The sequence below is a fragment of the Rhododendron vialii genome, chromosome 8a (genome assembly GCF_030253575.1).
Source record: "Rhododendron vialii isolate Sample 1 chromosome 8a, ASM3025357v1".
Lineage (NCBI taxonomy): Eukaryota > Viridiplantae > Streptophyta > Magnoliopsida > Ericales > Ericaceae > Rhododendron > Rhododendron vialii.
Genome location: NC_080564.1, coordinates 27,866,973 through 27,891,847, shown reverse-complemented (window position 1 = coordinate 27,891,847; position 24,875 = coordinate 27,866,973). Strand labels below are relative to the sequence as shown.

The following is a 24,875-nucleotide window of genomic DNA, read 5'->3' as shown; positions in this document are numbered from 1 at the left end:
ATTATGGAATGTAATCCGTGGATAAACCGGAACCGAACTGTCACTTACGGATTAAATTGGAACCGAACCGTATGACTTTTAATCCAAACACGATTGTATTTTCTAAAAACCATGACTCGTGGATTAGGATTGGATTCATTGCAATTCACTTGATTTTGCGCTGGTGAAGTCCTCACTTCTGGATTAAAGTGGGGGGTTGGGGTGGGGAAATTTTTTAAAAAACACCGGAACTTTCATGAACATTACAAAAAATATATATATATCTGAACTTTAACTAATAACAAAAAAACACATAAACTTACCATTCTGTTAACTATTAGGCCCCCGCCGTCCAATTCCGTCAACTTATAACGGATAGAGTTAATGGAAGGTGTTAACCTTCCGTCTATTTTTTTTATTTTTTATTTTCAAAAATTATTTTTAACTCTTTATTTTATTTTAGTAATAAATAAATATGCAATAATTTTTTTACTATTTATCAAAAATTACTTTCACCCTTTTTTTACTTTTAAATTACCTCTCTCTCCCTCTCTCTCTCTCTCTCTGATTTAAGGATTGGATTCGGGAAAATCTGAAATTCCACTATCGGTTGGTTGTGGGGCTAATTGGTGGTGTAGGGTTGAATTTTTAAAAAAAAAAAAAGAGGGAGAGAGGGAAATGTATGATTTGTAAATAAAAAACACTACAAGAAAAATGAAAATTGGTGACGAAAAAGTGGCGACGAAATTTAATTTTGTCATTAAATGAATATATTTGGCGACGAAAAAATAAATTCGTCACCGTTTTGACAACTTCCGTGACGGAATAATTTTATCACCAATTATACCTGTTTAGCGACGAAAATAATATTTTCGTCACCAAAAGTACTCATTTGGCGACGAAATACATTTTTCGTCACCAAAAGCATAAAAAATGTGACGAAATTATTTTTAGTCGCCAAAGATAATCATTTGGTGACAAAAAATATATTTCATCGCTAAATGAGACCAATTTAGTAACGAAATATTTTTTTCGTCACCAAATGCTTAACTTTGGTGACGAAAAATAATTTCGTCACCATTTTAACGCTTTCAGGGACGAAAAATATATTTTGTCATCAAATGGGTACCTTTCGTGACGAAATTTATTAATTGTGCTTTGTCACTAAATGTATTTCGGACATAACTCTTTACTAAAAACTCCGATTGAGATAATTCAAATTGGGTTTGAACAATAACTCAATTGCCTACAACTTTCATGTTTATCAAAATTACTAATTTTAATGTTTAAAGGTTCAAAATTGCATTCAAAATATATTTTAAAGTTAAACATATATGTTATATATTATATATTTCAAATATTTACTGAAAAGTGTGTGTGGTGCAGTTGGTTAGAGCTTGCGCGAAAAACTCAAGAGACTCAGGTTCGAAACCTAGCAGGAGCAAGAAAGAAGGATTTTTTTCCCATATGAAAACGTCTTTTGCAACGAAAATTTTCGTCACCGATGAGACTCATCAGTGACGAATTTTTTCGTCGCCAAAAGAAATAATTTATGACAAAAAATTTTGTCATCAAAAAGCACAATAAGCGAGAAAAAAATTTCGTCACCAATTATTCACTTTTTGATGACGAAGTATTTTGTCATCAAAAGACACTATAGGTGACGAAAAATAGATTTCGTCACCAGGTAGGAATCCTCGACAACCTTTAGTCGACAAATTTTTTTTCGTCACCTATATTATTTGTGACGAAAAACAAGCAATTTGTGACGATTTTCATTCGTCACCCAATGTGATTTTTCTTGTAGTGAAAAATGGGGTTAAAGTAATTTTGTAAATATTTAAAAAAAAAACTTTATTGCATATTTATTTACTACTAAAAAAAGAAGGGAAAAAAACTCTAATAGTCCTTGTAGTTAAGTGTTCGTGTCAATTTGGTCCATGTAGTTTTAATTGGCTCGATTTACACTCTGTACTTTCTAGTTTGTTTCAATTCGGTCCAATTACTAACTTCCGTTAGTCCGCCGTTAGTCCTTTAAATACCAAAATCATATGGCCCCATTTTTTGGGGTTAAAACAGATCCGTTCGACTAAATAAGCCAACTTCCTTATTTTTTTCGTATTTGTTAGTTTTTCGTCATTTTTTTTTTGGGAGGGGGGGTTATTGCATCGTCATGACGAGAAGAATCTAAAAAGTAAAAAATTATTATCGAAATTCAATTTTTTTAAATAAAGACGAAAAATTGGCTTAGGTTTATTTTTCAACATTCCTAGTCAGGAATCAGTGCATAGGTTAAGTGTAGGAAAATGAATGGAATGACAGGGTACTATTTTTTGTAACCACTTGGGCTGTTAAGTTAGGTTTATTGTAACCTAGTTGAGTGGTTTGTTATGTCTATATATTAGGTTATGACATGATAAATTTGGAATTGAGTTTATATAATATTTTGACTTTTGGATTTGGTTATTTATCATGTTGACTTTTGGATCTATATCATGTTGTAACTTTTGGACATGGTTCTATATGCATTTTTAGTACTATGCAGAAAAATAAAGCATCTCAGTATTTGTCCACAAGTTGAACATGTAAACAATATCAGCGGTTATAATGCCTCATGGCTGATCATGAAAATGCTGAATTCGACGGCAACTTTTTGTAGAAAATGATAACCAAATTTTTTCCCAAGTGCCTCCTTATCAATGGAGAATGGAAGAATGAGTTGTGTTTTGATTCAGAGGTATATTAGGACAAGAGGGGAATGAGTAACCTTATTCAGCTAAATAAGCCAACTGGTTTATTTTTTTGTCCTTATTCAAATTTTTTTCGTATTTGTTAGTTTTTCGTCATTTTTTTGGAAATTATTGCATCGTCATAACAAGAGAAATCTAAAAGGTAAAAAATTACGATCGAACCTAATTTTTCTTGAATAAAGACAAAAATAATCCAATAAGCCAATTTTTTCGTTTTCATTCAAAAAAAATTGGATCTCAATCATAATTTTTTACTTTTCAGATTCCTCTTGTCATAACAATACAACAACCCCAAAAAAATTGACGAAAAACTTACAAATACGAAAAAAATTTGAATAAGGATAAAAAAATAAGCCAGTTGGCTTATTTAGCCGAACGAGTCTATTTTAACCCCAAAAAAGGGGGGCCATATGATTTTGTTGTTTAAAGGACTAACGGCAAACTAACGGAAGTTAGTAATTGGACCAAATTGGAACAAAATGAAAAGTACAGAGTGTAAATCGAGCCAATTACAACTACAGGGACCAACTTGACACAAATACTTAACTACAGGGACTATTTTAGTTTTTTCCCCAAAAAAGAAATAGTTACAAATTGTATGGCGGAATTGGATGGCTGAAGCCTAATTATTAACAGAATAGTAAGTTTAGGTGTCTTTTTGTCATTAAATAAAATTCAAGTATTTTTTTAAAATTCTTAAAAATTCATTGGCTTTTTTGAAATTTTCCCGTTAGGGTGAAGTTTTCTATCCTACTTCTATGATCGAACGGCTGAAACAAAAATATATATAAGAGATCGAAGGGCTGAAAATATAGGAATTCAAAAACACTGAGCTCTATATGTACTGAGGTGGTGTTTCACTTTTTAAAAAAGTTCTTTTTTTTCAAATGGAGGTAATTTCAAATTCAAATATAATGAAAATGGAAAATATTTTTTTAATTTTTTTTGCACCGTTTAAAAGATCTTAATGAGATCTATCAAATAAGATCCATATTGGTAGGAAAATTATTTACGTGAACACATGATTTTTAAGCTTGAAATTGCCTTCTTTTTCAAAAAGTAACTTTTTCAAGTTACTGGAACGGCCTCTGAGTCGGCGTTCCCCTTCTTTTCATAGGTTAGATAGAACGAGTGGTTTCTCTCTCTACAACGAAGATGATGACTGTGGTGGCTGCAACAGCGCGAAGATCACGGCGGCAATCTCAAAACCAGCCACCAACCGATAAGGTATGTATCATGTAATGGAATACGTTATTCCTAGCTACCTGGTTAGTAGTTGTGATGATGAGATCTCTCCTTCTTTCTTCCTAGACTGATCCGTCCTCCTCCTTTCCTTCCTTCCGAGATACTCCCCAAACCCCCTCCTTTCCCAATACTACTATCCGTATTGGCAATTGCAAAATCAGTGAGCGGATCTAGTGGATGTTCATATCCTTTTTCGCTTGATTTGTTTCTGGATTTGGAATCCAAGCGGTTTCTCCTATTTTGTTTCCCCTGGGATTTTCCGATTTCATATCCTTTTTTGAGATTTTGCTTCTGCTGTTTTTTTGACGCTTTCATTCGTCTACACAATTTTTTAGGGTTTGGATGTGGCTGTGCCGGACGGCAGTGACAATTTGATGAAGAAGAAGAGATCTGCTCAGAGTGATGGCAATGGGAAACAGAAGAAAGCTAGACCAGCACTTTTGGGCCGCATAATGACCCGTTCCGCATTGCAGAAGCAGCAGTTGGAGAAGGAAGAAAACAAGCGCATCCAGGAGAGCCGTGTACGTTTGTATATACTACATGCATTACTCCAATGTCTTTGTGTGTGTGTGTGAGAGAGAGAGATGTTCACAATTATATGTTTAGGTTTAGCGTGTATGTGGGACGAACCTATCGTGTTTGAATGAAATGTGCCAACATGAATCGAGCTAGTGGCATGATTCAATGCGAACATTATTAATAAGCCATTCACATCATAGTATGCAAAATTCAAGAATGGACTTCAGTTAGAATAGTTCTGTATGTTTCAAGAAATATTAGCGGCATGATTTTATTCAGAAACCCTCACGATTTATAATTTGCTCATATGCTCTTAATTTATATTGCACAAGAGATATTAATGTAGCATAACATTTTTTGACCTGTAAATGCAGAAATAATTTAAATAAGAAAAAACGTTGCATCCCAGAGTGCAATAATTTCCAAACCATTTAAATTTTAAACTGTCTCTTTTGTGGGTTTTTATTTATTTTTAATTATGAAAACCACCTTGGCACTATTGACAGTATGAGCCTCTAAAGATAGAGAAACTATATCAACTATTTGTTCCAATGAAGTAAATATTTGCTTACAGTACCTGCACATTAGAGCAGTCTATAATCTTCTGTAGGTCTTCTAACCAGATGACGTCTTCATATACTTAATGACGAATTTGAAAGAGCCTGTGAGATCGATGAGAGGGCACGCAGTGAAGGCAAATACTTGTGCAACAGTCCAAGTAGAATAACTTCTGAAGAACTTCTGCATGTATAGGGCTTCCAACCATGCTGGCTTCTAATTTCCATATATATTCCATTAAAGCAAAAAACCAAATGAGCTGTATAGCACAGACACTTTATCAGAGGTCTCGTACTGGTGTCGGACACCGACACTCTCCGGACACTTTTCTGACACTCATTTTCAAGTGTCCTTGTTTTTTATTAATGTTTTCCATTTGGACACTCAGGGGACACTTTAAAATGCTTCGGACACTTGGACAACAAGTCTGCACGAAACACAAAATCTGGGATCCCTTCCCTAATCCGGAGTGTATATATATGTATATATATTTATTTATATTCACACACGATCATCTCGGGTTTGGTGGCAGAGAAGTACGACAATAAACAGAAAAAGACCATCCGCATGCTAGTACTAGTAGGATTTTTGTTCGCATAACTTTTTCAGTTGATGATTGTACTCCGTATTAATTTAAATTAAAAAAAAATCTTTTCTTGACAGTTGACATAGTTGGATATGAATCATGACAGTTGGACATGAATCATACTGTATGACAAAATAAACATATTTGTTTTGTAGCGGATATTCAATTTAAGATTTCATTCTTGAACACAAATCCATTTTTTTAAGTTGAATTATGCTTTTATGTATTGTTACAATGTTTCGGGTACGGTCCAGTTTTCATCTTAGGGTTGTGAGGTTGGTGTTCGTGGAGGAGAATGATAAAAATAGGAGATAGCTCCTCCTCCGCAAACTAACCAGTAGCTTTTACTGCCTGTTTTTATTGATGACTTGACCTGATTGTAGTGTTTATTTATGCTTTCGTTTATTAGAGTTATAACTTATTGTTGTATTGTCCACTTTTCATCTAGGGTTTGGACGTGGCGGCGGCGGAAGGCAGTGACAGTTTGAAGAAGAGGAAGAGATCTGCTCAGAATGGTGGCAATGGTAAACAGAAGGAAAGTTCCGCATACAAGCAGCAGCAGGTGGAGAGGAAGCTGCTGCTGAGGGAAGAAATTAGGCGCATCAAGGAGAGACGTGTATGTTTGTCTATCCTACATGCATTACTCCAATGTCTTTATATGTGTGTGTGTGTTTGTGTGTGTGAGAGAGAGAGAGAGAGAGAGAGAGCATATTTGATCTGTGAAGGGAAATTGAGTAATAGGGACAAAGGTTGAAAACATATCCCAGACCCAATAGGTTTCATTTCTTACACTTTGATCAGAATTGAAAGATGTGTGAGCCGGCTTCGGAATTATGCGTGCTCCATGAGGTGTGTTCCTTTTTGGGGAGGAGGGGAGGGAGAGTCTATGTGGATGTGAACCTTGTTTGGGTCATACTCATGAGACTTCTCTACTTCATTTAATCTATCTTGCAATATACATCCCAAGTCTTAACTTTGTCTATGTTCAGGAGTTTGATTTTGGGGACGTTCCTCCCTTGATGGATTATGTCATCGATGGATTAGATCAGTTAGATGGTTCAGATGAACCATGTTGGGCTGAAAGTTCTCTCTATCCCGCTCCGAAGGTGTATGAGGATTTGGCAAAGATTGGTCTTAAATCTTACAACTGCCAACTTGTATGTGGTTTTCGCTTTTGTTTCATTAATTAGATTCTTTTTTTGTTCTCCTCTTTAATTAACTCCTCTTTCTTTGTATGTGGGTTTACCATCTTTGTTAAAATGCAGGACACATCGTACCAGTTCACCAAAATCCTCAGGGTATATTTCCGCGAATATTCGGTTGATCTTACTCTTTACAACATCTTTTTCCAGGCTGAGGATAAATCGGTTGCTTCTCCCGAGGATTTCAAAATTGTAGTGGCTTCTAATCCCGAAAGCATTACTCTAATCTCCTCTTGCAGGAAGGAGAAGGTACTTTGTTTATTTAGATTTTTTTCTTTTAAACGTTAGATTTCTCTGGTGTTATATTTTACCTCATGAATAGTGTTTTTTAGACTTTTTTCTCAAGATCTACTATCGTGTTTTTTACTGTGTTCATATTTTTCTTTACAGGACAGCTTTGGAAGTCTTGCCTGCTGCCTTTTATCCGAATATTATATTGGAAGAAAGAGATCGTAACTTATGTTGAACAGTGCATTTGCTCTGTTGACTATTGTGTCATATCATATTGTGTTAAAATTGGTAAGCTGTTTGAGTTTTGTCGATCAATTCCAGTAATGATGTTTCAGGAAAACAAGTTGTACTGAATGATCTTAAAACAGTGGGTTATTGGCTGGTGTTATAGTTTTGTTCTTATATTTACGTTAGTATTAGACATCGTGGCAGAAATAATGTTTTTATGCTGTTTATTTATTTAAGTCGTTCCACGTCTCTTTCCGTCGTGTGAGTTGTTTCCAACATGATAGTTTAGGTTACATGATATCAGAAGAGAAATGATAATGCCAAAACTGTTTTGGTTGGTGTCAAAACTCTAGTGTACAAAAAGCTTGTACCATATGCAATGTACAATACTTTTATGTATTAGAGTTTTGGCACCAACAAAAACAGTTTTGGTATTATTACTACCCTATCGGAATTATATACCCGTATTCCAGAGGCTTAGATTTGCTTATTCCTACCTCAGGTTAAACTCATCAACTCTCCCATTTAGTAGTATGTACTATATGTCTGTCGTGCATACTTCCTATTAAAATTAGTAGTAGTAAATTGTAGGGGTGATTTCGGTTTTCCGAAGACTAATTCAGTTCCGTCCAAATATTTTTAGGACTGGAGTTGAGTTTAGTTTGGTTCGGGGTGGGATCGGTTCGGTCGGGGATATCGGAAATTTCGATCTGCCTGAAATATAAAATTTAAATTTAATTTAAAGATATGTAATATATATATATATATATATATATATATATATATTTAATGTAAAATTTATAAAATATACTGTTGGTCGGTTCGGTCTAGCGAAAATTTCAGGAAATCGAGATCGAACCGATTTTGGTTCGGTCCGAAAAGTACCAGCCTTACCCCAACTGAAAACCGAACTGATCGGTCGGTTTTTTCAGTCCGTCGGTTTTTTTTTTAGCGAAAATTTCAAGAAATCGAGATCGAACCGATTTTGGTTCGGTCCGAAAAGTACCAGCCTTACCCCAACTGAAAACCGAACTGATCGGTCGGTTTTTTCAGTCCGTCGGTTTTTTTTTTTTCTAACGCCCCTAGAACTAAATTGGCTTTTCAAACCGCAGACTTCACAAACATGATTCCTGCTTGACGTTTTGCTACTTAGCAATTATACGTAGTATGTTCTTTCATGTCTTAGATATGTATACGTTTATTTCTTTTGTTGTTTTGTTACTTTCTTTTCTTCTTTTCTGCCTTCTTGACATCCTGTTGTACTGGTTTTGGAAAAAAAAAAGTGAAAAAGATTATGATTTTAACCCGTCAATATATTGCGGTTTTTTACACGTGCTTAATATGAGAGCCCTAGAGATAAAAATGAATTACGACCCTTTAAAATAATATGATAAGAATAATATATTTGCATTGATTCAAATGGAGTGAAAATTTGAGCACTTTTAATTTTTTTAGACAGTTTATATATATTAAAAAAATACGGTTAAAAATTAAGTGCTTTAATTTTTTATCCGTTTGAACGGGTGTGAAGATCTTATTATTCTAAAGAGGCATAATCAAATTTTGTCTTTAGAACACTCAAAATCACGTTTCTGTTTCATAAGATTGCAAATAAAAGGTAATGATTTTTTTTTTCACCAAAAAGCTGTTGTTTCATTACTGGATAGGGGCTGCTCCCTCCATGGGCGCAGCAGAGCCCATGGGATGGTGACGTTACTAATACCAAGTACTCCATGTAATTGTTTACTTTATTTTTTCCTTCTTTAAAACATCATAAGAGCATCCACAGTAGAATAACCAAAATCATAAGGTTGCTAAAGTTAGCAATGTTCCTTCAAAAAAAGTGCTCATAGTAGCATTAACCAAATTTAAAATCTTAGCAACTTATCAAATTTTGGACATTAAATAATCAAAACTAGCAACTTTTTGCCAATAACCAAAATCTTTTCTCTCTCTCTCTCTCTCTCTCTCAACAATGTTTCTAAGAGAAACATTTTTAAAAGATTTATTTATTTTTTTGCAAAAAACAGTTTATAAATTGTCTTTTTTTTTCAAAAACTGTTCGGAAAAGTGTTTTCTTCAAAATAAAAGTTTTTAAAAATTTATTTTCTATTTCTAATAACCTGCTTTTATTAGTTTGAAAACTATTATTAAAAAATTATTTTATATATATGTTGACAATTTTTTAGATTTTTACAAGTTGAAAAGATAATGTGACAAGTTTTTAGATTTTTTCGGCTTTTTTTAAAATGCAGAGTTGCAAAATTCTTGAATACAAAGAATAATCCATTTGAGTCGGGTTGGAGAAGACAAGAGTTAGAGCGTCTTGTAATCTTCCCAAGTCGCAAAGTGAATTGATATATATGTGATGATAGGGACATTGGTTGGGGTGTTTTGCTGAGATGGTTTAACGTTTTCTGACAGATAATTTTCATGGTTGACTGATTGTGTTCGTTCCTTGGAGAGAATAAAGAAAAGATACACCGTTCAAAAGGCTACCATTGGTATTCATATGAGAGTTGAGCGATCCCCTAGCCATTGCCTGTCTTCCTCAGCCACTCTTGCATCAAATTCAAAACCACAGCGAAATTACACTCATGTTTGGCCTAAGCCGCCTAACATGCATGTTAAAAAGCATCTTGATGTTGGTGTGTATTTTCGTCGAGTCACGTGGGAGTAATTATTCAGTAGAAATCCGGGTGCACCACTTGATCATTTCAGAATCACATATTTATGGAACGTCCATACACTTTAGTGGTTCACCTCATGAGAATATGTGCTTGTGGATTGGTTCGGAGCACCACTTTTTGGTGCTGTTGGACTACTGCATAAGCATCGCGTGAGGAGCACCCAATAATTTTTTCCACTTTTTTTTCCCTCTTTAAGTCAGGTTAGGCACAAAGTAAGCCGAAGGTGATAACGAGCCAAACAAGCTGAGCAAGTGGTTGATCAAACTCGGTTTGAAAACTTAAACTGGGCTTTAAAATTATGTTCCAACTTAGCTTGTTCATGAGACGAGACAATCTCAAACGAGCTTTAACCAAGGCAAATATAAGCCGATCTCAAGCTTAGGTGGTTTACGAACAAAACCAATCTTGAACAAGTTTTTAACAAACAAAAATGAGCTCGAATTCGAGTAGCCTGGTTCGTTTTGCAGCCATAAACCTGACACCTAGTGATAAAAACAAACTTCAAGTAGAAGTATTATTTTTTAGACCTTATAAATACTTTGAGTTTACCATTGAGCGAAATTATCAAAAGTGTTGGGAACCTATATTTGTCAAGAGTGTATAAATGTATAATTCAACTTGTGTGGTGCGCTTTTTAAATTCTTCTACGCATAAATTCTTGTAAAGCTTTACCCTTACATATGAATTCCAAGATGCTAAATTAGCCGCAATTTAGGGGGTAATCTTGGTACCCTAGCTACCTAGTTAATTTTTTTTCAGTTACAAGCGGTTTTTTATCCCTCCTTGCCTGCTAATTTAATTTAATAGGTTTTCCAACTTTTCAACTTTTCCTTCCATATCCATTTTTCCTTCATTATTTCTTCTGTTTTTGTCTTTTGTATGGGGTTAGTTTGGTAAATTACAGTGTGGAATACGAAGATTTGGGGTGATTCAAGATTTGCAAAATCAGAATCAGAATATCTCTCTCTCTCTCTCTCTCTCTCTCTCTCTCTCTCTCTCTCTCTCTCTCTATATATATATATATATATATATATATATACATACATACATACACTAGTACTAGCGAATGAGCCCGTGCCTGAAGGCACGATGGGTCAATGAACTCACCTCCTCCGTTCGTCAATGATCTCACCTCCTCATGTTTATATTTTTTGAAAGAAGCTTCAAATAGGGCTCATATAATCAAGATTTAGAACAGAATTTTTTAAAAATGGAAAGGTTCACGACAGTGAAACTCAGTAAGTGCATTTGATAAACTATTTATGGTAAAAAAAACTGGAAAAACTATAGCATTGCTCAGGCAACCTAAACTTAAAGTCCCCTAATTCGGAAGGGATTTTATAGCGTACATTTGCAAATAGTTTGTCAACCCCTTATAAATACCCAAAACATAGCTTTCTAGTCAAAAGTCTAACTTGAATACATCATTTTTTTAAGTTAAACTAAATGTAAAAAAGCAAAGATCGAAGTAGACAAAATTTTAAGGCTTCCACTATGGACATCAAAATCATTCAAAGCCGAAATAAAAATCACCACCAATCTGAATTATGGGTGAAGCAGTTGCAGCATGGAGACATCAATTTAGCGGGGCCGGAGGAGATATGGGAAACATGTAACAGAGAACAAATAGAAATTTTGGAATCCTAGCTTAAAGAAATTAAAGAGCAACAAATTAACATAAAGATTACACAACCTTAATAGAGGAAAAAATCCCAATAACTAAATCCGTAAATCGTGTACATTAATCCAAAATATGCTCAGCAAATCTCGAACCTAAACTACTTTCCCTTTATGACCTAATCCAACCTTCCAATGGGTTCACTATATGCTCGGCAACAAAAGATATATAGTTTACCAAATTTCGACAACAGAAGTCTTATGGGCCCCAACGCGTGTGTGAGTGTGTGTAATTGGGAGTGTAAAATGGGTATGGTTGTAGAATGTTTGAGCCAATTCCAATTGTTTATGTTAAAGTACCATAGCTATCCAGAGACCTAAACTAAATACACTTAGCTTCCACCTCTGCTCCAAGTGTATTTACATCCTTGTTGAAATTGTGTCTAGTTTGTGTCTAATTTTACATGGCACCTATACACTTGGCCGCTCTAATTCAATTTGCATCTAGTTTTATATGCCACCTATGCCTAAATCTCTTACATCCTTGTTGAAATTGAACATGAAACTTGAAATCCACAGTAAATCCTCTATTTTGTTGTCGGGAATGCAAGACTAATTTTAGAAGGCTCTCTGTAATGGCCGCCATCATACCCGAGTCTAATTTTCTCAATTCTCCTACGCGTCTATCATTTTTTTTAGGAATTAGCAATAAGCAACTCCGTCATACCTGCGAAAATGAGAAATGAAACCACTTAAAAATGATTTTCAGTATTGCTCAAGACTCAAGAGCTATGTATATAAAAAAGAGCTCTCTTTTTTCCCTAAAAGTTTGGAACCATGGAATGCAACATGACATCGACAACCCACACTATCAAATTTTAGTAACCACACTTTCTAATAAAACCACAACCTCCAGTCACATTCAAATTCAAACAAACAAATGCAGATGAAAACGAATGACAACCCACACTATCAAATTTTAGTAACCACACTTTCTAATAAAACCGCAACGTCCAGTCACATTCAAATTCAAACATACAAATGCAGATGAAAACCAATTAAACAACAACAACCCATACATTTACTATTAACTAAATTGCAGGAAATCCATGCAACTATAAAAACCCCGTGTATATCCTTTCACGATCAATCCACAAAGATTTTAGCGAATGAGTTTCGCCAACAGATGGATTAATCACTCCGTCCCCCATCCTCTACTCTTTCACATTAAAAAAGTTGTGATTGATCTAGAGTTTACTGGGGATAAATCATTTGCTGAAACAAACAAAGGGGACCCAATCTGACCTTTGGATTAAAATACACAATTCAAGTTGCCCATCAACATAAAGTAAAAATACCAATAAGCCCAAACGAAGAATAATAGAGGTTTTGGGAGGATAATACGACTGAAAAAGAGGTGTTTGATACAATCGGTGGCTTGCGCTGGTGATTTTCTTTCACACCGATCAAGCAATCTACATGGTTTCCCCAAAAATGAACAAACGAAAAACAGATTGGGGTCCTTCATTTTGTGGGTTGCTGTGTTAGGAAGCTCTCAACTAAGGATCGGTTGGGTAATTGGCATGGGGTGTTATCTCAATGATAGAAGCTGTGTTCTATGGTTTGGAAACTAATAATCACCTATTCTTTGATTGTGTGTTTACCTCCCAAGGTGATTGAATTTGGCATTAAATGGGAGACTTTTATAAAAGGAATTAATAGAAGTCATAGAAAGTATAATTTCACCCAAAAGTCTCATGTAATAAGGTATGATAAATGATACTCCTAAATGGTATCTATATAAGGAATGATTCGAAGGAATAGCACCCATAAATCACAGTTGTAGGTTTCCTTTCCAAATATATATTCTAACCCTCCCTCTCGTAGGTCTCAGCCGTAGAAAAAATGTGTACCGATCCTAAGGTCCAAAATATAAGAGAAAATTTAGGGAATTTGAAAACTTCCCTGTCATATTATATAGATATATATATATATATATATATATATATATATATATATCTCACTCATCTGTCTCACAAAATCAAGACATCTCACATAAAATCTATAAACACACACACACACTCTCTCTCTCTCTCTAAGGAAGAGAAAAGAAGTACCTGGTTTGGCGGGAATCGGGTCTTGGTTGACATGGTGACTGATAAAGATGGCACCGGCAAATTTCGACATCATCAGGTGAGTTTCGAATGTTGCCGACGAGTTCCGGCCTGTAATATCGCAATAAATTAATCAGAGAGTGAAGAAGGTTACAAGGTTGATCTATACTCAATAATCAAGCCTTCATCTTCATGGGGATCGTAATCTTGGGGGAGATGAAGCAGTTTCACTGCGGAGAGAGAAATAGAGAATAGAGGGAGAGATAGATTCACAGGAGTGTAGATGGCGGAGGAGTGAGAGAAAAATGAGACAGGATGTCCAGCACGTGGCTTATTATGGGATACAAGTCTTTTTTCTTTTCTTTTTTTGGGTAGATAAACTAACCAAAACAAATATTAGGTGAATCCATTTGTATATGTTTAAGGTTGAGTTATATATAAATGAAAGTCTAGTTTATAAGTAAAACTAATAAATCTTTGTTATATTGTTATTGTTACATTTAAAAAATACAAATGGGGAAAAAGAGTTGCATCGTAGTTGTTCATCTCTACACTTAACGGTTCAGATATTAAAAAAAAATTAAATCTCCATTGTTAAAAATACTATTCGATAGTTGCGAACACTTTGACCGCACCTCTATAATCCAAACACAGACAAGCCAAATTCTTTTAAAAAACTTATTCTTCACCAAATGCTTTCTTCTTGTTTTGCCTTTCCCATCTCCTTTATTAGTCCAAAAAAAAATCATGATCGAAACACAACTCAAATCAAACTTGTTAGTACACTTTTATAACTCAATCAAACAGTAACATATATACATCACATAAATTCTACAATGAATAAGCTATAAAACCAGCTTATAGCCTCCATCAATGACGAGGTCACCTTTGTGATCTCTAACATAACAATGTCATGGCATCGCCACCATTTCTGATAGATGGAAGTGATAGAGATGATTTATCACTCTATTCGTGAATGTTCGTGCTTAAAGACACGTCGGAATGTATTATAGTCTAAACTTAAATAAATTGTCTGCACTACCCGATTGCTCTATTGGATAGTTGTACTTGTAATCTCTACAAAACATTAGTTACCATTTTGAGATATTTTCTATTTGATCATATAAGACAACATTATTTTACTCAGCGATATAATATTGCCCTAAATGATTCGATGGCTACAAAGTCAACAAGGAGTAATCTAACAGCTGTAGAGCTTGCTCTCATTTATAAACCTATACGTTTTCAACAAAAACCGCTCTGTTTTATAATATAGATGAATTGCTTAGAGACCTGAAATTAATTCAAAGAAATGTCATTGGTATTCGTGTAAACGTACGCAATGTTCTGCAAATGGGTCAATCGTTAATTTAGTATTTTTCTATTTTGGTTCTTGGTATGTAGGCAGGCTTGTTCGGCTAAATAATCTATTCTGGATTATTATTATTTTTTATTTAATTTTTTTTTTGCATTTGTTAGTTTTTTGTCAATTTTTTGAGGACTATTGCTTCATCGCGACAAAAGAAATCTAAAAAGTAAAAAATTATAATAAAAACCCATTTTTTTAATAAAGATGAAATAAATTGCTTATTGTTATTTTTTTGTTTTTATTCCAAAAAATTGAGTTTCGGTAATAAGTTTTTGCTTTTTAGAATTCTCTGATGAAACAATGATTCACCAAAAATTGATAAATACAAAAAAATTTCAAATAAGGACAAAAAATAATTCACAAAGGTTTTTTTAGCCGAATAAGGTTATCCTATCATGATTAACATACTATATAATGTCTAGAAAAGAAATCACCATTAGAGGGAGAAAGAATTCCAAATTGAGAATAAATTCTTTACACTGTCGGTGTAAACATTTGTTTTCTTCAAATCAATTGTATTGCGCCACGTCGTCATGTTTTATTAATTGGGACCACTGTTTTGACACATGTCGCAATACAATTAATTTTGAAAGAAACAAATATTTACACCGGCGGTGCAAAGAATTTATTCCCCGTATTAAATGTGGAACTCTGCTACTATCAAAATATATTGGAAAAACAAGTGATAGACCGTCTGTGATGAATGACCTTCCGAAGAGACCGTTGTGCGCTTATAGAAATTCAAATTCCATGTACCCCAAAAAAAAAAAAAAAACAGAGAAATCCAAATTCCGCAAATACCGCATAAAATCCCATCTTCGTCCATAAACCCTATTTTTTCTCTCTGTAAACCACCGTCTCTTTTTTCTCCCGCTTTGTTCAACTCCACAGTGAAACAAACCTCTCAACAGTAAAGCCCTAGCTCTCTTCTCCGCCCGCCTCTCCACACTCTCGTGGGATTGAAAGGCTTCCACTCCATTACTTATCCCCCACCGGTCCGATTCCACAAAATTGCCGCAATGGCCACCGTCACTTCGAGGGACCTTCAAGAGATCGTCTCGAAGCTATCCTCCGATAAAGCTAAAACTCGCGAAGTAACATTCTATCTTCAACACAATTTTCATTCACAAAATCGTTGCCCTAAAACGCAGGAAAACAAAATAAAAGTAGAAGACCCAATCGGACTTGTTTTTTTTTTTTTTTTTTGTCTTTTATTTATTTATTTTTATTTGTCCTTAATATGCTTTCGTTAAGGCTCTGTTTGCTTCTCGAAGGGTTGGACTAACTCTCCGGGGAATCTAAATTTTCTCACAGTGGATGATTATCTTACCCCTAAAAGATACTTTTGAGGGACCACACTTGTAAGACAACTCCAGCAACTGTTCCAACGGTTTTTGTTTTGTTTTGTTTTGATAATCGGATGTGAGGCCAGCTTGCGCGTACCTCGACTAATTCTGAGGCCTTTCTAGTTAAGGACCGGGCAAACCTCCAATGGCCCCGACGGTTATGAGGATTCCACTTCCTTTCCAAAATGGTTGTGGGAAGAAGGGAATAACGCTTCGTTAAGTGGTTATTTCGAATGGTGAATGATGATCCTGTTTGTACACCCTGTCGTTTCTAAGCGAACCACATAAGTTAGAATGAACATTACAAGTGAATCATTCACGGTGTTTCCTACATTGGTTTGATGTTTTTGTGTATCATTGTACGAAGGGTTTGATTTGTGATTTTCAGGAAGGAATTAAGTTGTTGAACACCTGGTTAGAAGGCGAAAGATCCACTGGCTTTGTTAGATACATCGGACAGAAAACTGCAATGCTTAAACCGAGTGAGATACGTCATTGTAAGATTTGATGTCGATACTTTTGAAATATGTTCATTTGGTGGGGTGAAATTTTGTTCTTTTGTTGGCCTAGGGTATATATGCATAATTTGTTGAGAAGGGATTGGATAATTGTACTATTAATTTTGTTTTTTTTTTGCAGCCGAATCATGGCCTTTTCTCATTACACTGCTCACTAAGTGTGTAACACTGGAGATATCCTCAAGCAAGCGGCGATTGCCAAAGTTAATTTTTGCTAAAACTTTGCGCATTGTTGTACAACGGGTGGAGGATTCCGGTCTTTCAGGTTTTTAAACGAAGGCTACGATTCTTAGTTAATTTGATCATTTAATTTTTTTCGGTTATAATTTGCTCATTTGTTTGAATCATTGACCTGTAAAGATGACTGTAAGGATCCCTTTTCAAAATTCAACTCGGTACATCCACATCTTCTACTAAATCATGAGCTGTCATGAATTTTCTTATTACCTTAGGCACATTTGTCTTATTGTCCTTAGAAATGTTTTTAACTTCAACCATATATCCCCTCATTGATTAATTCAACGGTACTACACAGAATAAATGAACCACCTCAGACGGCATTACCTCTGCTTTGAGTTGTTGCCAAGTCTGATTTATTCTTTATTCCTTTGTCCCGTTTTATTTGCTCTCTCAGAAAGATTGTGCTATTTTGACATTAAAGAAATTCAGTCCTTTTCGGTAATAGTAGTTTTTTTGGAATATTTTTACACCTTTCAAAAGATGTCAGTGCGTGCTTTTGAATGCAAAAAAATAAAATAAATCCAATGTACTCCTTTTTTTTTTTGAGGTCAAAATGGCATGATTTTTTGGTAGGAATAAAACAAATGGGACAGAGGGAGTACTTGGTAGCGGACAAGATAATTTATATTTTTGTGCCCATTATATGATCCTCAATGGAGTAGATTGGTCAATGATTAAATAGAAGATTCGAAAGCCTAAATCATAGGATGGAGTTTGTATTGAGTTTCGGTTCGAATTGTGATATACGTAAATTTCAGTCTGCCTCCACCGATGAATAAACTTAGAAGTTTGGACTTGGATTGTATGTTTGTCCTTGGTTGGACCATAGAAATGAAAAAACACCACCCCATTCAGTTGAAGAATAACTTGGCTTTGTTGCTTCTATAAAACCAAAACAGAAGAAATATATGAGTTCTTCACTGTATTTTCTACCAAACAGAGTTGGGTCGCAAGGGACATGTTCCATTGATGCGATAATTTGATTTTCTACATTAGTTTAATATCCTCGGACCTCAGTGAAGTTATTTGATGCCAGTCATTTACGCTCTCATTATCCTCTTACAGGCAGGAATTTGCATCTGGTCTCTGTGGCGAAATTGCTTTTCAACCATATTTGGGATGTCTTAAAGGATGTTCCCAGCTTTCAACATGAGTACGGGATTATCCTTCGCCATCTTTTGGTAGTTAGAGATTATCGAGTTCACATGAGGGTGCGAGTTTATTGCAGTGAGTCTCCCTTTACCTTGTACAACTGCTCAGGGCGCTTTAGAATGCTGTCTTTTATAATTTTGTTGTATCATTCTATTACCTTTGGCAAGGTTTGGTGATTTTTCACATAGAGAAGGTGTGGACAAACTTGAGCGTGAAGAATAGTACTCAATCTAATCCAAAGGAGGACGTGTTTCGTTGCATCCTGACTCTCCATTCACTTCTTGAAAATCCTCCTGGAGATTTTCCAAGTAATCTCCGAGAAGACATTGTCAAGGGGATTGTCACGATTTTCTCTTTTGTGAGGTAAATAACAATTGCCGTTTCTTAATGGTGCTTTTTATATTTTCTGAGATTTTCTTCTGGAAGCATTGACTTGTGGTGTAGTGTCCAATCCCTTTGCCTACCTTTTCGTTTCTAGGGATGAGGGGAAGCTTTCACGTAAGCTAATCGAATGTGTCAATACGTACTTGTTGAAAGATGGTCCAAATTTGGGCTGTCAGTCCTTTGAAATCCATGATGCTGTGAAGCAGTTTGCGTTCCGTTGTTGGACAACAACCCATGACCGCGGTCTAAAGGTTTCTTACCATCTCGTTAGTTGGTTTTCTATGTCTATTTGCATAGATTTGGAGTGATTTATATCATCGATCGTATTTCTTTCGCAGGATGCACTTGTTCTATATGCTAGGTTACAATTAAATTTGACTAGGGGTGCTGCTGATGGTAGTGAATTGGTGGAACATCTTTTGGATGTAGTTGGGAAGGAGCTCGATCAAAATAGTATTTGCAGTACCAATCTTGCCTGGTGAGTTTTGTTTTCACTAATACAACATATTGGCGTCCCCTCTTCTCTTTTCTCTCTCCCCTCTTTCTTGTCTCTCCTTTGATCGGCAAAAAAAGAATAACTATACAGTCTTTTTGAAGTTCTTGAAGGAGTTTTAAAGTTGTTCACATTAGTGTTCTCTGTTTTTAGGAGTGACACAACCAAGGATGATAAGTGTGGAAATTTAACAAGCTCACAATGTGGCATGGTGGAGCTCGCGGCCCTTGTCTTTTATCGGGTAGTTATGCAGAAACTCTTGGCAGTATTACAGTTTTAGGGCCTGCGCTCTCTGTATGTTATCTTTTTTTAGTTGTATTGAGTTAACCTTGACAAGTTTGAGGTCTCTTGACCAGATGACCTCGAGAATTTAATGGTTTTTAATTTGAATCTGTAATTTGACTTTTTTGTACATCTTTTCTGTTTAGTTTTAGTGCTGAAGTAGTTCTGAGACCTTGTAAGGGATCATGATGTTTGCTATGCAATATGTGTTACGTGGTTACTAATTTTTCTCCTGTTATCAATAAACTGAAATTTGACTTCTGATTGCTGCCAAACTTGTAAGTGGACAGAAAGAAGATTCACTAGTGTGATTTTGATTTTCCCAGGTATGCCTCCATACAACCAAAGCACCATCAGCTGAAAAACGAGCCAGGAAGGAGCATGCTGCTGCCTACATAAGAGAGGGGCTCATGAATGGAAGATGGTTGTGGTAAGTTTGGAGCCGAAGATTCCATCTGTTATTCGCATGTTATTGCATGACATGCATACATATTCTCAACGACTTAGGAGGGGGATTTATAGTTGGTCTGAAACTGAATCTATCACTGTGTTTGGTTTACATAAAACTAAATATAACCTACAGTGGTAAGTTTCCATCTTCAAATCCTTTAACTATTAAGTTTTCTATTTAGTTTGTTGGACCAGTGCCTCGTTGAGTTGAGCTTACCTGAGCTTGAGTTCGGCTAGTGTAATAATCCAGATCTTTCTTTGTCTCTTGCCCATCTTTGCTCCTGGCCAACCATGGTGAAGCTTCATCACCTTGCAGGAAAAAGATCCCAAGTCACAGAACAATGCATGAGAATTACAACATATACACCCATACTCTTGCGCATAAAACACCAAGTGACTATACTTACCTCATGTGAATCCTATTATCTACATGGATCTTGCCTTTGGCTGTGAGCCGGGAAAGAATTGAAGAAGAAATAAACCTTCACATGGGTAGAAGCCCCCCAAATGGGAGTGGTGATCTTTAGCACTTCCACTTTGATCTCCAAGTCAAAACGTGTTACACCTCCACATGTAGACTCCATCCATCTCTGAATCCTACATGGACGTCTATTTGGAATATGATGTCCCCCCATACTGATGCCTCTCTAAAGACGCACCCCATCGGACATAATAATCTCTTGCGAGCTCCAGTCCGGCCAACCACTTCTGTTATTGTCCTGTTTACCACACTCATTCTTGATCACCACAATGTTCCTCCACCATATCACCTTCTCTCAAGAAAGTCTCCATAGTTGATTTTAATACTCCACTTTTAGCCTCTAAGACACTTTTAGCCTCTCATACTACCCTTCTAAGATGCCAAAAGACAAAAAATTGAGTGAGGGAGGTCCAAAATGGAGTATGATACCACATTTCATTATTTCTGGGTCTCTTTGCAGATGTGTTTGGTTTTCCGTCTAACAAATGCATTCATTTGGCAGCCATCTGTAGTTGATTAACTTGATTGTGATAATATACTAATTTGTAACCTCGGACTCCGGGCTTGATAAGCTGCGTTAGACTTTTGTTTCATGGGCTTTGAAACAATTCTTTTTATTACTGGTAAATGCTCGAATATAAGTTTTGCTTTCCCTTGTCCATCGTAACTTGTGCACCTTATAAGCTGAAATACTATATTACCATGCCCCAGTTACTAACTCTTGGAAGGGTTACGAATGACTTTTAATTTCACGGGTTTCTTGCTGAATGTCATTTGTATGTTGTGAGGTTAATATTACTGTTAGGAGTATAATTCTATTTCATATGTGTGTGATGACTGTCAGATGTTGTCTCTGATGAAGTAGTTCTTTGAAATATGTCGAGTAATATGACATGGAAAGTGTTTGAGGATTGCATGTGTTTTTCTTTTTCTCTCTTTCCTTTAATTTCCCAAGTACATGGTCTGATTTAATCAAAGGAGAGGTTTGTGACAGGATTGCTGCCTTTTGTTGTCTCTCGTGTAACTACGGTACTCGTATCAGTAAGGATCTTTTTGCCTACTGGTTTGATGGCATTTGTGCAAGCTTTGAAAGGTGATTTTGCTTTGGCATTTTGGAGAGGCTCAGTGAAGTCCTTGCATTCTTGTTAGCTCATGTTCTATTTTTATTTATTGCTTTCTTATCTTGTCTACTATTGGATTTTGAAGTATACTCCATTAAAGGATTATAGGATAGTCAATTAGAAGAAATTGTGAAGAAAAGCCTCACATAACTTGGGTATGAAAGTAGTGTGGAATGTAAAGCATGAGAGCACCCTCACTTCAATAGTTTGCTTTTGGGGTCGAGCATGCCGTGTTAGCACGCTCTGCTTGAGGGAGGGTGTGTAACGAAGAGCATAAGAAGGGTGTGAAGTGAAATCTCAAGTTGCTTGGGTATAAAGTAATATGAAATATATAGTGTGAGGGTACCTTTGGTTAAATAGCTACCTTTTGGGATTGAGTTCTACCTAAGACCGTGTAACATGCTATGAACATGTTGCGTGTCAAGGCGTGAAGCAAAGTCTCATTGTACTTGGTTACGAAGGTGATGCGAAGTACATAATCATGAGGGCAGCTCACTTCAACAACTAGCTTTTGAGGTTTAGTGCAACCCAAGACCATGTAGAATAATTAGCCTACATAATAATTAGCCTACATATAACTCAAAATAAGACAGAAAATTTGGATATATTGGTATATCAGTCTTTTCTATTTCTCGTTGCTTATTTTCTCTCTTTTATCGGCTGCTTTCATACATCAAAATGTAACAGCTGTTTTTCTAAAACCAGGGTTGAGAATTTATTGTATCAGTGCTCTCCTGCTTCATAGAATTTTTTTGGACGCTCTTGTGCCGACACTTTTTGAAACCATAGGATCATTAAGTTACACTAATCCTCTTTATGCAAAAGTTGTGTACATTGTTTGATTTTCTTGAAATTGTGGGATAATGGATTGGGATTTTATTGACAGAATAATGAATGATGCAACTGTGAGCCACACGTACGATTGTTTGCTGTGGGCTCTCAGGTATGTTACTGTTGAACTGCTTACAACTACCATTTGCCCATCACCACTTTCTTCTTAGTGCATTCAAGAGTTTGTATACAAGTTGGATGATTGTGTGCTTTGTGGCTCTAATGTATGTCTACTTGGTTTTAAGGAGTCTGCATCAACTCTCTTCTGTGCTGCTGCTTTCAGTTCCTAGAATGGAGGCCTCCTCAAATGAGGTATCTGGTTTCTTAAGTTATATTCCCAATCTATCTTATTCATTGTGAAAATTTTGAATGCTGTCAGGTTTCATTCTGTAGTAGTACGAACATCATTTCAAGCTAAATGTTCTTTAGTGATGAGGTGAATTTCATATGTATATGGATTGGTTGAATATTGCAGGAGTCATTAATAACTAGAAGGAATGATTCAAAAGGAAACAACTTTTTAATGCCTTGATCATTATTCATGTATGGTTCAAAATTCTAGGTTGCGCCTCCCATCATCCTTTAAAGTAAGAGAAAGATCATCTTAGAGTGTGCTTTTGATGCTTGTGTGACCTGTAAGGTGGTTGGAAACTTCTGAACTCCAGTATTAAGCTGAGTTGCATTTGATCTCACACAATCTTAATGTTTAAGGATGAGGTCTCAACAAACTCTGTCCGAGTAAGAAAGATATCATACATTTATAGTCACTTGTATCCCTCAGTGTTGCAGTCACGTGGTGGTAGAGTTACTGTTAGTTCCATGAGGTTCCTGAAAATGGCTTGGCAGTTTACATTGTATTTGTTTTTGAAGAATTTGAATTGGTCAAATGTGCTCCAAACTCTTTTGAGTCATGTACACATTCTTTGGTTCTGTAGGGGTTGTTATTACAGGGTAAGTTCTTTTTACTGGTGGTTATGAAAGTTCTCAAAAATTGTAGGGGAGTCATTTTGTGGGATGGATGTTCTAGAAGTCCATTGTGGCCTCCAATAGGTTGTGCTTTTTATTCCCCCTGGCAGGTATTATAAATTTATATAGGACCCTTCCCTGACACGATGTTCTGGATGCCTAGCTTGGGGCTTCTCACCTCTTCCAGCCAACCGAACATCATTGTGCCACATTAGTTGTTATTTGTTCTTAATGGGTAAAATCTAAAAGATGCCCCATTACCAAATGATTGAGCAGTCTGGGACACCTGTGGTTGGCCTGTAAACAGTGTGTCTTAGAGTATTGTCCTGGGGCTACTTGAGAAATCAATAGATCTGGTCTGCTGTGAGTTGTTTTTTGTGGTTAAAAGTGGGAAATGTCTGTCAACTGACTAGATGTTTCTTGATACCTTTTTCTTTATGCTAAACTTCTGAATAGCTGGCTGAAGATAGAAGTTGGAACAACTCAGAGGAACAATTTCAGTTTCAAGCCACTGATTTGTAACACTGGCATGACTGTTCAATGATCTTCTAATTCTGTTGTGTTATGGCTATAATTCTTTATCATGTCTTGTTCTATATATAGTAGGCATTTTTCCAACCTTGATTTTCTTTTTTTGGGTAAATTAACTCTCCAACCTTGACTTCGGGTTTGGTTTGAAGAAACAGAATTAAAAATGATTAATAAAATATCACCATAAAATGCAATGGCGAATACATTTACCAACTGGTTTTCTTGGCCAGTATTTTTTCCTCTAATGAAAAATGTAATAACTTTTGGAAGTGTTTCTGCAGTCTGACAGAGGTTGGCACACAATATGGCACTGTCTGATGAGTGGCTTACCTGTATTCAGTAATGTCGCCTCTGTTGTAAGTTTTGCTAAGGAAATCATCTTTTTGTACACGTAGTCACCACTTTTAGTGTTGCGAAATCAAATGTGAAAAGTAAACCTTTGTTGTTATGAGTGTGGAGCCCATTATTACCCTTCGTTTTAGTATTGTGGTAAGAGGAGCTTTGTTCAAGTTCGACACCATGTTTGCCCCTGCCTGATTGTACATGTGAGTGCTGTGAATCTGTACAAGTTTTGAAATAATTACTATAATCATATAGTTGAAACTAGTGTACTGGAATTAGACATCTTGAGCATCTCTTTCCTGCATATTGGATATTATCATAATCGGTTGCAACAAATATAAATAAATACCGGTTTAAATCGTATGTATGTGAATTGAATTCATGAGCATCCCCATTTTATGTTGTGTGGCTTGGCAAAAGTTTTGGTAATAATTGAGTGCCGACAGCAAATATCAGTTCTGGAGATATCTATGGAGAGAGATGTGCACTGGTCATATGAGAAATGTAAATAAGAGTCGGTGTCCCAGAGAATCTCATTATATTATGTTGGACATTTTATATGAGGACAATATGTTGTCCCTTGTCTCTCGTGATTTTTTTTAAATGCCAATCGATTCTCTTAACATTTATGGGAAAGCTATTGTTAAAAA

The 24,875-nt window shown here is 35.7% G+C and overlaps 2 protein-coding genes across 9 annotated transcripts in view; both read left to right on the top strand.

The window, feature by feature from the left end:
• Positions 1-3,824: 3,824 nt before the first annotated feature.
• Positions 3,825-7,476, top strand: LOC131335845 (uncharacterized). The gene is made up of 6 exons (XM_058371379.1): positions 3,825-3,956; positions 4,310-4,495; positions 6,086-6,253; positions 6,627-6,794; positions 6,903-7,088; positions 7,230-7,476. The coding sequence occupies exons 1-6, from the start codon at positions 3,885-3,887 to the stop codon at positions 7,293-7,295; spliced, it is 846 nt and encodes a 281-aa protein (XP_058227362.1). The 5' UTR covers positions 3,825-3,884; the 3' UTR covers positions 7,296-7,476.
• An 8,435-nt stretch (positions 7,477-15,911) lies between these two features.
• The window catches only part of LOC131335836 (serine/threonine-protein kinase ATM), a 69,312-nt gene continuing 60,348 nt past the window's right edge, over positions 15,912-24,875 (top strand). For 6 of the 8 annotated variants that reach the window (XM_058371362.1, XM_058371361.1, XM_058371360.1 and 3 more), the window contains exons 1-13: positions 15,913-16,182; positions 16,823-16,931; positions 17,074-17,217; positions 18,258-18,419; positions 18,512-18,707; positions 18,823-18,979; positions 19,067-19,206; positions 19,375-19,462; positions 19,830-19,933; positions 21,390-21,527; positions 22,442-22,498; positions 22,632-22,698; positions 24,165-24,239. In XM_058371362.1, the coding sequence (XP_058227345.1) occupies positions 16,108-16,182; positions 16,823-16,931; positions 17,074-17,217; positions 18,258-18,419; positions 18,512-18,707; positions 18,823-18,979; positions 19,067-19,206; positions 19,375-19,462; positions 19,830-19,933; positions 21,390-21,527; positions 22,442-22,498; positions 22,632-22,698; positions 24,165-24,239 (1,512 nt within the window). In that variant the 5' untranslated portion in view covers positions 15,913-16,107. Of the gene's footprint in view, positions 16,183-16,822; positions 16,932-17,073; positions 17,218-18,257; positions 18,420-18,511; positions 18,708-18,822; positions 18,980-19,066; positions 19,207-19,374; positions 19,463-19,829; positions 19,934-21,389; positions 21,528-22,441; positions 22,499-22,631; positions 22,699-24,164; positions 24,240-24,875 lie in introns of all 8 variants that reach the window. The other 2 variants (XR_009202662.1, XM_058371369.1) reach the window with 2 other exon arrangements.